The sequence below is a fragment of the Dama dama genome, chromosome 4 (genome assembly GCF_033118175.1).
Source record: "Dama dama isolate Ldn47 chromosome 4, ASM3311817v1, whole genome shotgun sequence".
NCBI classification, from domain to species: domain Eukaryota; kingdom Metazoa; phylum Chordata; class Mammalia; order Artiodactyla; family Cervidae; genus Dama; species Dama dama.
Window position 1 is genome coordinate 51,622,005 of NC_083684.1, and position 15,977 is coordinate 51,637,981.

At 36.0% G+C, this 15,977-nt stretch overlaps 1 protein-coding gene across 1 annotated transcript in view; it reads right to left on the bottom strand.

Moving 5' to 3' along the window:
- The window catches only part of ZNF565 (zinc finger protein 565), a 109,611-nt gene that overhangs the window by 81,793 nt on the left and 11,841 nt on the right, over window positions 1-15,977 (bottom strand). Inside the window, exons 4-6 of the mRNA XM_061139150.1 lie at window positions 7,386-7,512; window positions 7,032-7,118; window positions 1,853-3,505 (exon numbers count right to left, since the gene is read on the bottom strand). Coding sequence (XP_060995133.1) covers window positions 1,853-3,505; window positions 7,032-7,118; window positions 7,386-7,512 — 1,867 coding nt within the window. The remainder of the gene's footprint in view (window positions 1-1,852; window positions 3,506-7,031; window positions 7,119-7,385; window positions 7,513-15,977) is intronic.

Genomic DNA, 15,977 nt, shown 5'->3' on the forward strand with positions numbered 1-15,977 from the left:
GAAACTTCAAAAATAAGAGCTATAAGCAATCCCACTCCTGGGCATACACACCAAGGAAACCAGAACTGAAAGAGACACGGGTACCCCAATGTTCATTGCAGCACTGTTTATAATAGCCAGGACATGGAAGCAACCTAGATGCCCATCAGCAGATGAATGGATAAGAAAGCTATGGTACATATACACAATGGAATATTACTCAGCCATTAAAAAGAATACATTTGAATCAGTTTTAATGAGATGGATAAAAATGGAGCCCATTACACAGAGTGAAGTAAGCCAGAAAGATAAACACCAATACAGTATACTAATGCATATATATGGAATTTAGAAATATGGTAATGATAACCCTATATGCATGACAGAAAAAGAGACACAGATGTATAGAACAGACTTTTGGACACTATGGGAGAAGGCGCGGGCGGGATGATCTGAGAGAAGAGCATCAAAACATGTATATTATCAAGTGTGAAACAAATCGCCAGTCCAGGTTGGATGCATGAGACAAGTGCTCAGGGCTGGTGCACTGGGATGACCCAGAGGGATGGGATGGGCAGGGAGGTGGGAGGGAGGTTCAGGATGGGGAACACATGTAAATCCATGGCTGATTCATGTCAATGTATGGCAAAAACCACTACAATATTGTAAAGTAATTAGCCTCCAACTAATAAAAATAAATGAAAAAAATTTAAAAAAAGAACTATAGAAATGACAAATTGCTGAGTAAATAATAAAATTATTTTTTCTTTTTATAAATATTTACTGTGCTAAAAAGCAAGGAGTATAACACTGTCTCATGAGGCTTGCAATGTATGTAGATACAATAAATAATCATAATATAAAGAGGGGAAGTGAAAAAGACATATATGGTGTAAGATTTGTAAATATAACATGCAGCACTAAAATGTAACTCAAAGTATACTGTGAATTACATATACTATGTATATCATAATATTCTCCAAAGTGAATCATCCCATGTTGAGAAAAGTTTGAGAGATCTCTGGCAGTATCAACCATAACTGAAAACCCTTTATACACACCCTGTGATTGAGTTATTTCAGTCTTTGTATAAAATCAACAGAAATACAAGCATACACACACACACACACCCATAGACAGACATATACAAGAATATTTACAGCCACATTTTTATTACAACACAAAATTATAAAAAAATACAAATATCCATCAAGAGGATTGATAAATAGCAGTATATTCTTAAAATGGAATAGTATACAGAATGTAAATAAATACACTACTGCCACATGCAATAATGTATGGATCTTTAAAACGTTGAGTGAAACAACACAAAAGAATTTATAATGTATAATAAAATACATATATAGTTTGAGGATGTAAGAAAACTACTTTATGTTAAAAACTGGGAAGTGGTCAACTTTGGGGGTAGTAGCAACTACATTTTATTCTGAAGAGTGCAATAAGAAGTTTATTTCATATTTTTTTCCTCTTATGGAGGCTGATGCTTATAATCATTTTGTATCTTGCCTCTGCATGTACTATATAAGCACTTAAAAAAATAAAGTGAGTCAGGAGAACTCAAAAACTTAGAAAATTAGCTTCATTGCTGATAAAAAGTTCAGTATCAATGATCACACCCATTTCATATGCTAGTAAACATAGATAAATATTTATGTGGTACAGTACATTAAATTAATAATTATTATTACATTTGTCATTAAAATTACCTCATATTTATGTTTAAGCATGCTTTAAAAAAACAAAGTTTTACAATAACTTAGAAAGGCTTCACAAAGAAATCACATTTATTACTGCATTTCCATGTTTTCTCCCTTGTGAGTTCTCTGATGGACAATAAGATTTCTCTTATAACTGAAAGACTTACCACATTCATTACACATATAAGGTTTCTCCCCTGTGTGAGTTCTCTGATGTACAATGAGATTTGTCTTCTGGCGGAAGCACTTCCCACATTCATTACACTTGTATGGTTTCTCTCCTGTATGAGTTCTTTGATGATGAATGAGATATGATTTCCTGCTAAAGGCTTTCCCACACTGAGGGCATTCATAGGATTTCTGCCCTGTATGTATTTTCTGATGTACAGTGAGGGTTGCTTTCTGGCGAAAAGACTTCCCACATTCATTACAAATATAAGGTTTCTCTCCTGTGTGGATTCTCTGATGTAAATTGAGATTTGTCTTCTGACTGAAGGATTTTCCACATTCATTACATTCATATGGTTTCTCTCCTGTGTGAGTTCTGTGATGATCAATGAGGTATGACTTCATTCTAAAAGCCTTCCCACAGTGAGGACATTCATAGGATTTTTCCCCTGTATGTGTTCTCTGATGTGCCACGAGGGTTGTCTTCTGGCGGAAGGATTTTCCACATTCATTACAAATATAAGGTTTCTCTTCATTATGAGTCTTCTCATGAAGAGCAAGGGTTGTCTTCTGGGAGAAGGATTTCCCACATTCATTACAAATATAGGGTTTTTCCCCTGTATGAGTTCTTTGATGTACAGTAAGGTTTGCCTTCTGATGAAAGGACTTTCCACATTCTTTACAAATATAGGGTTTTTCTCCTGTATGAATTCTCTGATGTAGGGAGAGTGTTGTCTTCTGGCGGAAAGACTTCCCACAGTCACTACACTCATATGGTTTCTCTCCTGTGTGAGTTCTCTGATGACGAATGAGGTGTGATTTCAATCTAAAGGCATTCCTACATTGTGGACATTCATATGATTTCTCCCCTGTATGTGTTCGCTGATGATCAGTGAGGGCTGTCTTTAGGCGGAAAGATTTACCACATTCATTACAAACAAAGGGTTTCTCTCCTGTGTGAGTTCTCTGATGATCAATGAGATAGGATTTCCTCCTAAATGAATTTCCACACTGATGACACTGATAGGGTTTTTCTTCTGTGTGAATTCCCTGATGCAGAATCAATACTGATTTCCTGCAAAAGGACTTCCCACATTCAGTGCATGTATGCTTTTTTTCAATATTGGCTGTTCTTCTTCTTTTATTATAATCAGATGTGTTTCCCCTTCTATAAGTTCTACTATGTGTAATTGGGCCTCCTCTTTTAAGAAAGGCTTTCTCACAGTCATTATATTCAAATGACTGTGCTGGAGTTTCCATCTTATGATACTGTGTGATCATTTCATTATGACTGATGGTCCTCCCACGTTGATTATGAGATTTGACTCCAGAGTGAGCTGTCTCTGGTTTAGAATTGAGGAGTGATTTCCCATACCCATTACACTCACTAAGTCTCCTTGTAGGACTTAGATTACTGATGATTAATTCTGAAACATTTTTAAAAATCTTTTCATGAGTGTCATATTCAGGAGGTAGCTTTTTTGAATTAATAGGGTTTTTACTTAAAGTAAATGTCTTTTCACATGTACTACCGTTCTCGTTAACCAGCTTTTTGTGGTTGATTAATATAACTGATCTAGAATACTTATCTTGCTGTTCCTTGAATTTCAATAAAAAGTCTTCGGCTTTCCAGTTTTCTTCTAGAAAAGAATATAATTAATAACAACTTGTGAATCTTACATATTTTCTATGAAAAGGAATTGTATATGTATATGAGGCCAAAAAAGACCAAGGACAAACTATTCCTTGCCTGGGAAAATACATGGAACCTAAATTAAAAACTCTGCCTCAGTGTGGAAAAAGATGAAAAATAAGTAATGAATGCTAGTAACATTTGCACTTTGTAACAGAACTTCATACAGAAAGTGAAACAAAGACAAGAAGCAGTAAAGAGAAGAGACAAAAGAACAGTGGATGAGGAATTCATGCTTGGATAGGTGGATTCAGAGGCAGTGAAGTGAACCTATGGCATTAAGATTTAAGTAGGATGAACAAGACAAATTAGTGGAAAAGCTAGTTCAGGGAAAATTTTAGAGGTAAGTGTTTGGAGGACACAGATTAGAGCTTTTAAATGTTCATCCCTAGATTGTGAGGTAAAATACTTCCAGTTGTTCCACCAACCCACTTCCACACAGCCATCGATAAATCTTTCCAAGCATTAATTATTTTCCTAGCATTTAGAAAAAAAAAACCCTATAGTCTTACATTCTAATCCTCCATATAACTGGGGATCATTTTTTCTTGTGAGGGAAGTACGAAGAAAACACTCCCAACAGGAACTTTATTTTTATTAAAAACAAATGGGTTTTTTCATCAAATTGTGCAGCATGCAGGATCTTAGCTCCCTGACCAGAGATTGAACTCATACCCTCTACAGTGGAAGCCCAGAGTCTTAACAACTGAATCACCAGGGAAGTCCCCCAACAGGAACTTTGAAATAAACTAGTGTCTTGTTCACTGGTGTATTCAGATTGCTGTTATTATTTTCTTTCAAAATTGTTCACTAACAAAACACTCATGACGATTAATTATAACTATTCTTTTCAACTGCTAACTTAATTTTTGAGGTTTAAAGAAAGCATCAAGTCTTTCTCCAATACAGTAACATCCTTAACTCCAGTTTTCCATATGTGGACCAGGAAGATTGCTCCCTTTGGTTCTAGATCACTCATTAACCTTAACCTTTATTTCTCTTATAAATTTATAATTATATTTGAGATCATCCATATCTAGTGAAACAACGTTAAGTCTAGGCTCAAAAGTCTGTTTATTCCTGAGTCCATTGCCCCCAGTATTAACATACAAGCAATTTCTCCTGTAAACAAAATTTTACATCACCTAAACTCATTTTTTATATTCAAACAAGTTTTCAGGGTTGTCCACATATCTGAAAAATCTCACCCATAACAAGTAAAGCCTCATATTTATTGCTGTATATATACCTCACTTATTCCTAATCACATGCTTTACTTATATTCTTTTAATCAGCTGACTTTTTTCCTAGTCTTATTTCTAATCATATTTAGAGAATCTTCAAGAAAATGCTACCACTCCATATCAAAACCCTTCACATATGCCCCACCATCAATTTAAGGATTCTTTATAACTTTAAAACAATTATAGTTTATAAAAATAATTCTAACAAATCTTTTTACATGCTTACACTGTATCATAAATATTTCATTAAAAATGCAAACTTTGACAATAATCCTTTCTCATAATTCTTTATTGAAATTCTTTATTGGTCATTTTCTTTGTATTCTTCTGAGTTTACATTAACACTGCATATCACAGATAGGTACTGTTTGTTAGAATCCACCACTTCAATCAGATGTACAGATCCATGACCTGAGCAAATACTTCTGAAAGGACTTATCAGTACATGCTTTGTGAATGGAGGACAAAGAGATCTCCCCTATACAGTTCCACAAACAGAAAAAAAGCAACTGACTACTTAACATGTATACTACAGCAAAGAAAGTACAAAGGATATTATCTTTGAGAGAATGAATCCTTAAGCATAAACCATGTACAGTCAAGTATCAAATTATATAATATTCAAGAGTTGTACGTGTTACAATTATAAGCAACATGGGAATGAATAAAAAGGAGAGGCGGATGCTGGGGAGTAGTCAAGGAAGAGCAAGGACAAGAAATCATGATTTCAAAGACACACATTATATGGAAGGGTGAACACAGTGAAAAGTACAGACATGACAAACCTTACATGTATAGAGGACATTTAGGAGACTAGATCAAGTGGAAATTAGCAAGAGTTTCCACAAAAGAGAAAAAGTTGAAAAGACCAGATGATGGCTTACTATGGTAGTCCTTGTATAAAGGAGAATTTCAATTTCATGTAATTAACAAAAAGAAGTAGGGAACAAGTATCTTGTCAGTAAAGTAACAATATAAGTTGAAAAAATTAGGCAAAAATTATAGCAAAGCCAAATTGTAATTACAGTTTCGAGATATGAAATACACTAGCTGTCAATTTGTATATTTATGTAGAAGTGAGAAAACTACAGTGAAAAATGAAAATATAGGAGGATGTAAATATATTTCACAAGCTTATAAACACAAACTGTGAAGAGGTTCCCAAAAGATTATGACAGAGACAATCAAGCTGGTATCACAGCAGGAACAAAATAATCTGGAAATAGTTAATGGGAAAGAATTTAACAGCTAGGAAAGTTGGAAAAGGTAAGACATCAGAGTGCAGAACTTATGAAGGACTAGAGTGAAGGCAAGAGAAATGTGCCAAGTATGTCAGTGCTAGAGGTATCTATATAAAACAAAGAGTTTAAGTTCTCAGAATGGATGATTCTACTATAATTAAAAGGTAGATCTCTTGATGACAAATTAGAGAAAAAAGACTGAGAGTCTAGAGAAATAATATACATTAAAAAAAAAAAGATTTATGTGACTATTATGTATAAGGTACTGTTCCAGGCAATGTGGCCAGAGTGTAAAGAGAACAGACCAAGCTGTAAATAATCACTTAGAGAATTAGGGTAAGAACAAATCAATGTTTTACCCAAAGCAAGGGATGGTTTCAGGTAAGATGATCATCCATATACAATGAACCATGAAAGCTTACTGGAAGAAAATAGTAACTATGGAATTATCTGTCTCGTCCAAGGCAAGGGAATTTTAAAATTAATAGCTAGACTTGTGGTGAGAATGGAAACTCAGAGTTAGCATAGCAAACAAATCTGAAATGATACTAAAGATAGGGAGATCAAGAAAACAGAAAGCACCTGAGAAATATTAACCAAGAATTTTTTCTTTCTTAAAGATAGATAAGAATGCCTAAAAGAAACCTATACAATGGCTAGACGATAAAGGACTGAGAAAGCTAGAAAAGGACAGAAATGGATGAAAAGATCTAAAAGAAGGAAGGCTTACAGTACATTTTGATTAAGAGTGGCAATCAGGCAATTAATTAGACAATTAAGAGTGGCAAGCAAATTAGGAAAGTCTATAATATAGGGTGAGTGATATTTGAAAGTGTGATTTAAGATTTTTATAGGCACAATGGTCATTTCAAAGGTAAGGATCCTTTAAAAGGACACCACCAAAACATTTCAAAGGTGTCGCCCACCACACGATTACTTTAAATTTATTTTTCACTAGATTTCATCTGCCTGAGAGTCAGAAACTCACCTAAGCAGGTATGACCTTTAAATGATGTCCACGGTTCTTCTCCTCGTTCCAATTTGAGGATCACATCAGGCTTGGTCATGTGACACCCTGATTAAGGGAAGATTTGGATTAAGTTGCTTAGATGTTAATACATTTGAAAAATCAGTAAGTTGAATTTCCGTTCTGCAAAGTAAGATACTCCTTTGTGTAAGAGTAAACTTAACACCTTGTACCAGGCAAGTGAAAACACAATTATCCTTTGTGTCAACCAAAAAGAATTAATCACCTCTTATCCCTGAAATCCAAGATCACATGTATTTTAGGCACTCTGAAAGGAAATGCATGCTACTTTAAGTTTCAAAGAATTTTTCTTACCCACAGAAATGAGATGGCAATAGTTTTCCAACATTACATCCATGTAGAGTGTCTTCTGAGCAGGATCCAGGTGCTGCCACTCCTCCTGACTGAAGTCCACAGTCACATCTTTGAATGACACTGATCCCTGTAATGGTTTGGAACTGTGATCAGAAAATTGACCAGAAATTTGGGACTAGTTTTTTATTTTATAACTTATTTTATCTTTTGGCTGTACTATACGGCATGTGGGATCTCAGCTCCCCACCCAGGGATTGAACTGTTGCTCCCTGCAGTGGAAGCACAGAGTCTTAACCACTGGACTGCCAGGGAAGTCCCTGGGGACTAGTTTTGATCCTGCTCCTTTCTGGCATTCATATGAAACTTGTAAAGAAAGCCTACCATTTTTCTTGTTTTGTGATTTAGATTGTAAGGGAAGCAACAACAACAAAAAATCGAAATAGAAGTACTTGCCACCAAATTTACTTAATAACTCATTCTAAAAATGTATTGTGAAGTCACTTTGTAATCCCAAATTGTATTAGTTTGCTGGGGTGCCAAGATATACAAAACACAGTCTCTGCTCACAAGAAGTTACAGCTGCAAAGCATGCAACACTTTTAAGAAATCTACAAGACTGGTGGTAAGGGTACTACAACAGAAGTATGTTACAGTGTATTACAAGGGCAGAACAATTTTTCAGGCTTCACCAATGAGGTAAATTTTTTCTCCTTTAAGATTAATGTGTCATGCAGGAAGAATATGGTTTTAAAATGCATGGGTGTGACTGGAGAGAGCAGCATGATAACACATATACTACCATATGTAAAATAGACAGCCAATGAGAATTTGTTGTATGACTCAGGGAACTCCAACCGGGGCTCTGTGACAACCTAGAGGGGTGGGATGGGTGTGAGGTGGGAGGGAGGCTGAAGAGAGAGGACATATGCATACCTATGGCTGATTCATGTTGATGTATAAGTATAAACCAACACACTATTGTAAAGCAATTGTCCTTTGATTAAAAATAAATTTTAAAAAATGCATGAATGTGATATATCCAGCAATAATAGAGTGAACTGGTCAAGAAAACAATCCCTCAGATGATAATTTTAAAATTTGTACACAATACATAATAAATAATTAATAGAAGGCACTGGAAAGACACCAAAGTAAACAAAAATTGGAGGAGAGTTTATTCTTAAACAACAACGAGTGAGAATTCTTAAGTTTGTGGCTATTTTGCATGAAGGTACCCACCCCAAAGTCCACAGCTCTGCAGGCAGAAAACCAGTTTACTTCCTCAAAGGTGACAGAGGCTAGAACTGAGGAGTGGTAGATGAGCTGAAGATTTAGCGACATTTATCTAGAAGTGAGAAAACTACAGGAAGAATGAGACTCCAAATCTGAGTATAAACTTTGCCAGAACTCTAGTTTGATAGATAAACTAAGCAATTGTTAAGAGAGATCAAAGGAGCCTTAGGAAAAAGCAAACAGACACGAGAAAAGAGTTTTGAAGACGAGAAGTATACCGAGTGAGATTCCGAGATTTCTGCATTTTTGATTAACAGCATTACACAACCTGCTTATAAGTTAAGCAGAAGAAAACTAGAGCCTTATTGGACTGAGATGTCAGAAAGTTGGGGCTAACAAAGCAGCAGGAAGTATAAAAGGGTGAAACACTAGAAGAAAGAGAACCGCAGAAAGTAAGCCCTCAAACCTAAACATTAATATATACCAATTCTTTGCGAGCTAAAAATACATGAACATCACCCATCACAGGACCAGAGTGAAAAAGGCAGCAGAAGGAAGCTGAAGAGACCTAACTATCAGCTGCTTCACACTTGGGGTGGAGGTAAGAGGACAGGGAGGGCAGGGTTTGAAGCTTGATTCCAAGCAAGTTAATTGTCTGCTAGAAGAAAAACAAACAAAACTCCTCAAAAAACAAGACATACAGAATTTGGATTACTACAACACATTATTCAAGAGATCCTGGTTTCTAGCAAAATTACCAGATATGTAAATAAAACAGAAAAATAAGAGGGGGAATATAACCCATATTCAGAAAAAGATAGTTCATGGAAACTAATTCCTAGTGGGCCCAGATCTTGGATTTAAAAAAAAAAAAAAAGGCTTCAAAATAGCTGTTCTAAATGTGTCCAAAGAAGTAATGAAAAATCTGGCATGGAATCTCGAAACATAAACTGATAAAAAAACATGAACTGAAAATTCTAGACCTACCAAGTATAATAAATGAAATGAAAATTTCACTATATAGGCTCAATAGCATAGGAAAAGGAACAAACATTAACCTTGTAAATGCAGACATACCTTGGAGACATTGCAGTTTCAGTTCTAGACCACTGCAATAATTATTGCAATAAAGCCAGTCACAAAAATCCTTTGATTATGCACTGCATATAAAAGTTACATGTATGTTATATTGTAGTCTATTAAGTGTGCAATGGCATTATGTCTAAAAAACAATGTATATGCCTGCCTGAATTAAAAAATACTTAGATAAAATGTGTTGATCATCACTAGAGCTTTCTGTGAGTTGTAATCTTTTTGTAATAGTAACATACAAAGATCACTGACTACAGATGATAAGAAATACAATAATAATGGTAAGGTGAAATATTTCAGGAATAGCCATCTTGACAGAGACATGAGCAAATACTAAATACTGTTGGAAAAATGGCACCTACAGACTTGCTCAACTCAGGATTGCTAAAAACCTTCAATTTGTAAAAATGAAATATCTGCAAAGTGAAATTTAAAAAAGCATAATAAAATAAAGCATGACTACATTGATCAACAGAAATTAAGCAATCTGAATAGAAAGGAAATAAAAAAGAAAAAAATGAATAACAGATTCACAGAGATTTTTGGGTCAATTTTCAAAAAGTAATGCAAGACAGATATAATTGGAGTCCCAGAGAAAGAGAAAAAAAAAGGTCTGAAAAAATTTTAAGGAAATAATGGCATAACATATTCAAAATAAGCAAAAACTTGACTTACACATTAAAAAAGCTTAATGAACCCCAAAAGAATAAAAACAAAAGAAAACTACACTCAGAAAATCCTAATCAAACTGCTAAAAGTCTAAGAGAACATCAACCAAGAATTCTGTACTCAGCAACATTACCTATTAAAAACAAAGGCGATAGAAAGCTATATGAACAGATAAACTCTGAAAGAATTCATCACTAGTAAAACTGTACTGTGTCAGTATTGACTGACACAAAGTAAAACAGAATGTAGAACAGATGCATAAAAACAGGTTAGGAGGAATCTTAAATGCGTTAAGAAGCCCAATCTGAAAAGGCTACAGAATGTAAGATTTTGACTACGTGACATTCTGGAAAAGTCAAAACTACAGAAAAGATAAAAAGATCAATGGTTGCCACTCTTACAGATTATAGAGGAGAGGGAGGGATGAGTAGGCAGAGCACAGAGGATTTTTAGAGCAGTGAAATTAGTCTGTATAATATTATAATGGCAGATACATATCACTATATATTTGTCAAAATCTATAGAATAAACAGCACCAAGAATGAACCCTAATATAAACTATGAACTTTGGATGACAATCATGTATCAGTGTAGGCTCGCTGATTTTAACAACGTACCACTCTGGTACAAGATACTAATATTAGGGAAGCCTATGTATTTGTCAGGATAGGGAATAAATGGAAACTCACTGTACTTTATACTTAATTTTTCTCTGAATGTAAAATTGCACTAAAATATAAAGTATACTTAAAGGATTTAAAATAAAACAGGTCAGGTAATCCGAAAACAAAGAGCAAAAGAGCAGCCCTGACTTCAACTGTAGGACTAAACACTCCAACAAAAATACCGAGGTGATGATGATGATGATGATGTTGGCTGTGCCACGTGGCTTGTGGGATCTCAGTTCCCTAACCAGGGATTGAACGCCTGCTCCCTGCATTGGAAGCATGGCGTCTTAACCACTGGACTGCCAGGGAAGTCCCAAACTCAGATTATCAAAAATGTATAAAAAAGCAGGACTCAAAATATATTCCCTGGTGGCTCAGACAGTAAAGCGTCTGCCTACAATGCGGGAGAGCTGCGTTTGATACCTGAGCTGGAAGGATTCCCTGGAGAAGGAAATGGCAACCCACTCCAGTAATCTCGCCTGGAAAATCCATCCTAGGGATGGAGAATCCTGGTAGGCTACAGCCCATGGTGTTGCAAACAGTCGGACATGACTGAGCGACTTCACTTTCAAAATATATTCTGTCATCAAGAGACATATTTTAAATACCACAAATACAAATACACGTTTCAAATAAAAGGATGGAGAGGGACATAAAAACATTAAACATGGGAAAGCTGATGTGGCTATAGTAAAAGGAGACAGAACAGATTTCAAGCTGAGTTGAGGAGTATTACCACAACAGACAAAGAAGAACATTTCCTGACGATAAGAGACTAAATACATCAGGAAGATGTAACAATTACAACTGTATATGTACTTAAATAACAATTTCAAACCACATGAGGCAAAAATTGACAAAAAAAAAAAGTGAGATTTCAGAAAAGTCCAAAATTGATGTTAATGTTTTCATTCCAATACCAAAGAAAGGCAATGCCAAAGAATGCTCAAACTACCGCACAATTGCACTCATCTCACATGCTAGTGAAGTAATGCTCAAAATTCTCCAAGCCAGGCTTCAGCAATACGTGAACCGTGAACTTACAGATGTTCAAGCTGGTTTTAGAAAAGGCAGAGGAAGCAGAGATCAAATTACCAACATCCGCTGGATCATCAAAAAAGCAAGAGAGTTCCAGAAAAACATCTATTTCTGCTTTATTGACTATGCCATAGCCTTTGACTGCGTGGATCACAATAAACTGTGGAAAATTCTGAAAGAGATGGGAATACCAGACCACCTGACCTGCCTCTTGAGAAACCTGTATGCAGGTCAGGAAGCAACAGTTAGAACTGGACATGGAACAACAGACTGGTTCCAAATAGGAAAAGGAGTACGTCAAGGCTGCATATTGTTACCCTGCTTATTTAACTTATATGCAGAGTACATCATGAGAAACACTGGGCTGGAGGAAGCACAAACTGGAATCAAGATTGCCAGGAGAAATATCAATAACCTCAGATATGCAGATGACACCACTCTTATGGGAGAAAGTGAAGAGGAACTAAAGAGCCTCTTGATGAAAGTGAAAGAGGAGAGTGAAAAAGTTGACTTAAAGCTCAACATTCAGAAAACTAAGATCATGGCATCTGGTCCCATCACTTCATGGGAAATAGATGTGGAGACAGTGGAAACAGTGTCAGACTTTATTTTTTTGGGTTCCAAAATCACTGCAGATGGTGATTGCAGCCATGAAATTAAAAGACGCTTGCTCCTTGGAAGGAAAGTTATGACCAACCTAGACAGCATATTAAAAAGCAGAGACATTACTTTTTCAACAAAGGTCCGTCTATTCAAGGCTATGGTTTTTCCAGTGGTCATGTGTGGATGTGAGAGTTGGACTGTGAAGAAAGCTGAGCACCAAAGAACGGATGCTTTTGAACTGTGGTGTTGGAGAAGACTCTTGAGAGTCCCTTGGACTGCAAGGGGATCCAACCAGTCCATCCTATGGGAGAGCAGTCCTGAGTGTTCATTGGAAGGACTGATGCTGAAGCTGAAACTCCAATACTTTGGCCACCTCACGCAAAGAGCTGACTCACTGGAAAAGACCCTGATGCTGGGAGGGATTGGGGGCAGGAGGAGAAGGGGATGACAGAGGATGAGATGGCTGGATGGCATCACCAACTCGATGGACATGAGTTTGAGTAAACTTTGGGAGTTGGTGATGGACAGGGAGGCCTGGTGTGCTGTGATTCATGGGGTCGCAAAGAGTCAGACATGACTGAGACTGAACTGAACTGAATGTTAGTTCTGATCACTAACTGAGAGAACTAGACCAATGGGGGAAAAATCTGTAGCCATTCAGAATCTCTAAAGAATATTGACACCTGATGCTGGTAAAGATTGAGGGCAAGAGGAGACGGGGGTGACAAAGGATGAGATGGTTGGATGGCATCACTGACTTAATGGACATGAGTTTGAGCAAACTTGGCAAGACAGTGAAGGCCTGGGAAGCCTGGGGTGCTGTAGTTCATGGGGTCATAAAGAGTCAGACAGATTTATCGACTGAACAACAACAACAACAACTCATTTGATATTTATAAACCACCACTTTCAATATTTTGCACAACACATTTTTTTTCAAGAGTAAATGGACTATGCACCAAGATAGATCATAAGTAAATCTCAACAGATTAAAGAAAAATCACATGAAGTATGTTTTCTGACCACACATGAACTAAATTAGACATCAATAAACATAACATATCTAGACAAACCCAAAATGTTTGGAAATTAAACAATACACTTCCAAGTAATCAATTTAGGGTCAAAGAAAAATAAAAAAGAAAACTTTCATAAAATATATTAGGCTAAATACAATTTTGAAGAATAGGCTAAGAGAAAAACTTATAAGCTTAAATGCTTGCTTATATTAGGAAACAAGAAAGATTTAATGTCAATAATTTAAACTTTCATCTTTAGCTTTAAAAAAGAATATGCTAAACTCAAAGCAAGTAAAGGAAATCGTTTGGAAAAAAGGAAAAATCAGTAAAATAGGAAATAAATAAACAACAGGGAAAAAAAAAATCAATGAAACTAAAAGCCAGATACTTGAAAGTATCATTAAAATGTAAAACCTCTAGGGACTTCCCCGGTGGTCCAGTGGTTAAGAATCCACCTTCCAATGCAGGGAACGTGGGTTCCATTCCCGGTCAGGGAACTAAGATCCTGCATGCCACGGGGCAACTAAGTTGGTGTGTCACAACTATTCATAGAGAAGCCCTCACGCAGCAATAAAGACCTGCAAGAGTACCAAGCATAGCCTCCCACCCCTCACAAAAAAAGGTAAAACACTAGTTAGATATTTAAGAAGTAAAGAGGGATGCTGCATATGGCCACTATCAGTTCCTGCAGATATTAAATAGAACAAAGAGATTACAGCATAAACAAATTAAAGGCAATAAATTAGACAGTGTAGATGAAATGGACATATATTTTCACTTAAAAACATGATACCAAAGGAAAAAATCTGAAAACCCTTAACTATTAAAGATACTGAGTTTGCAATTCAAGAAGTTCCCACGAAGATTTTTCCAGGTCCAAAAGACTTCAAGATAAGTCCTGTGAAACATTTAAGAGTTAATGATAATATTACACTAACTTTTTCTTAAAAATAAAGGACCGAGGAATACTTTCCTAATCCTTTTATGAGGTGAATCTTATACAGTTACCAAAACCAGAAAAAGGCAAAATTACATACCAATAGCCTTGATGAATACCAATTAAAAACCAAAAAATAAGAGTGAATTATATAAAGGGATAATATAAAAAACATAACACATGAACAAGTGGTGCTTATCTCTGGAATGCAAGGTTGGTATAATACCTGATAATCAATAATATAATCCTCATTAAGTCAGAATATGGTAGGAAAAGTCTATGGTCATTTCAAATGAAAAAAAGCATTAGGCAAAGATGCTTGAGAGTCCCTTGGACTGCAAGGCGATCCAACCAGTCCATCCTAAAGGAGATCAGTCCTGGGTGTTCATTGGAAGGACTGATGCTGAAGCTGAAACTCCAATACTTTGGCCACCTGATGCAAAGAGTTGACTCATTGGAAAAGACCCTGATGCTGGGAGGGATTGGGGGCAGGAGGAGAAGGGGACGACAGAGGATGAGATGGCCGGATGGCATCACCGACTCGATGGGCATGAGTTTGAGTAAACTCCGGGAGTTGGTGATGGACAGGGAGGCCTGGGGTGCTACGACTCATGGGGCTGCAAAGAGTCAGACACGACTGAGCGACTGAACTGAACTGAACTGATACTTGTATTAAAATCTCTCAACATTAGAAATAGAACTCCTCAACTTAATGAAATGCAACTACAAAAGATTTATACATATCATACTTATTGGTTAAAGGTTGTTTTCCCCCTAAGATCAGGAGCAAGACAAGGATAGCTGCTCTCTCTAGTTCTATTGAACACTGCAGACAATGCATAAAGAATGAAAAATACCAGGCAAACAGATTGGAAAGGAAGAAGGCAAACTGTATTCACAGACATAACCAGATATGTAAAGTACAGGAAATAATAAGTGAATTTACCATGGTCACAGCATATTTATCTCAAAATATATTAAAAAAATTCAATTCTATTTTATATACTAACAACAAACAATTGAGAATGAAGTTAAAAAATAAAATTAAGAAAATATTTGCAAGACCTCTGCACTGGAAACTACAAAACACTGCTGAGAGAAAATTTAAAAGACCTAAGCAAACATGGAAATACATTAGGTCCATGGTTCAGAAGACTTACTACTGTTAACCAACAATTATCTTCAACCAACTTATAAATATTTGAAAATCTAATCACAAACCATTAGGTTGTTTTATAGAGACTGATGGGTTGATTTGAAAATTTATAGGAAAATGTAAAATACCTATTATACCGAAAACAATTTGGTAGGTTCACATTACCTGATATCAGGA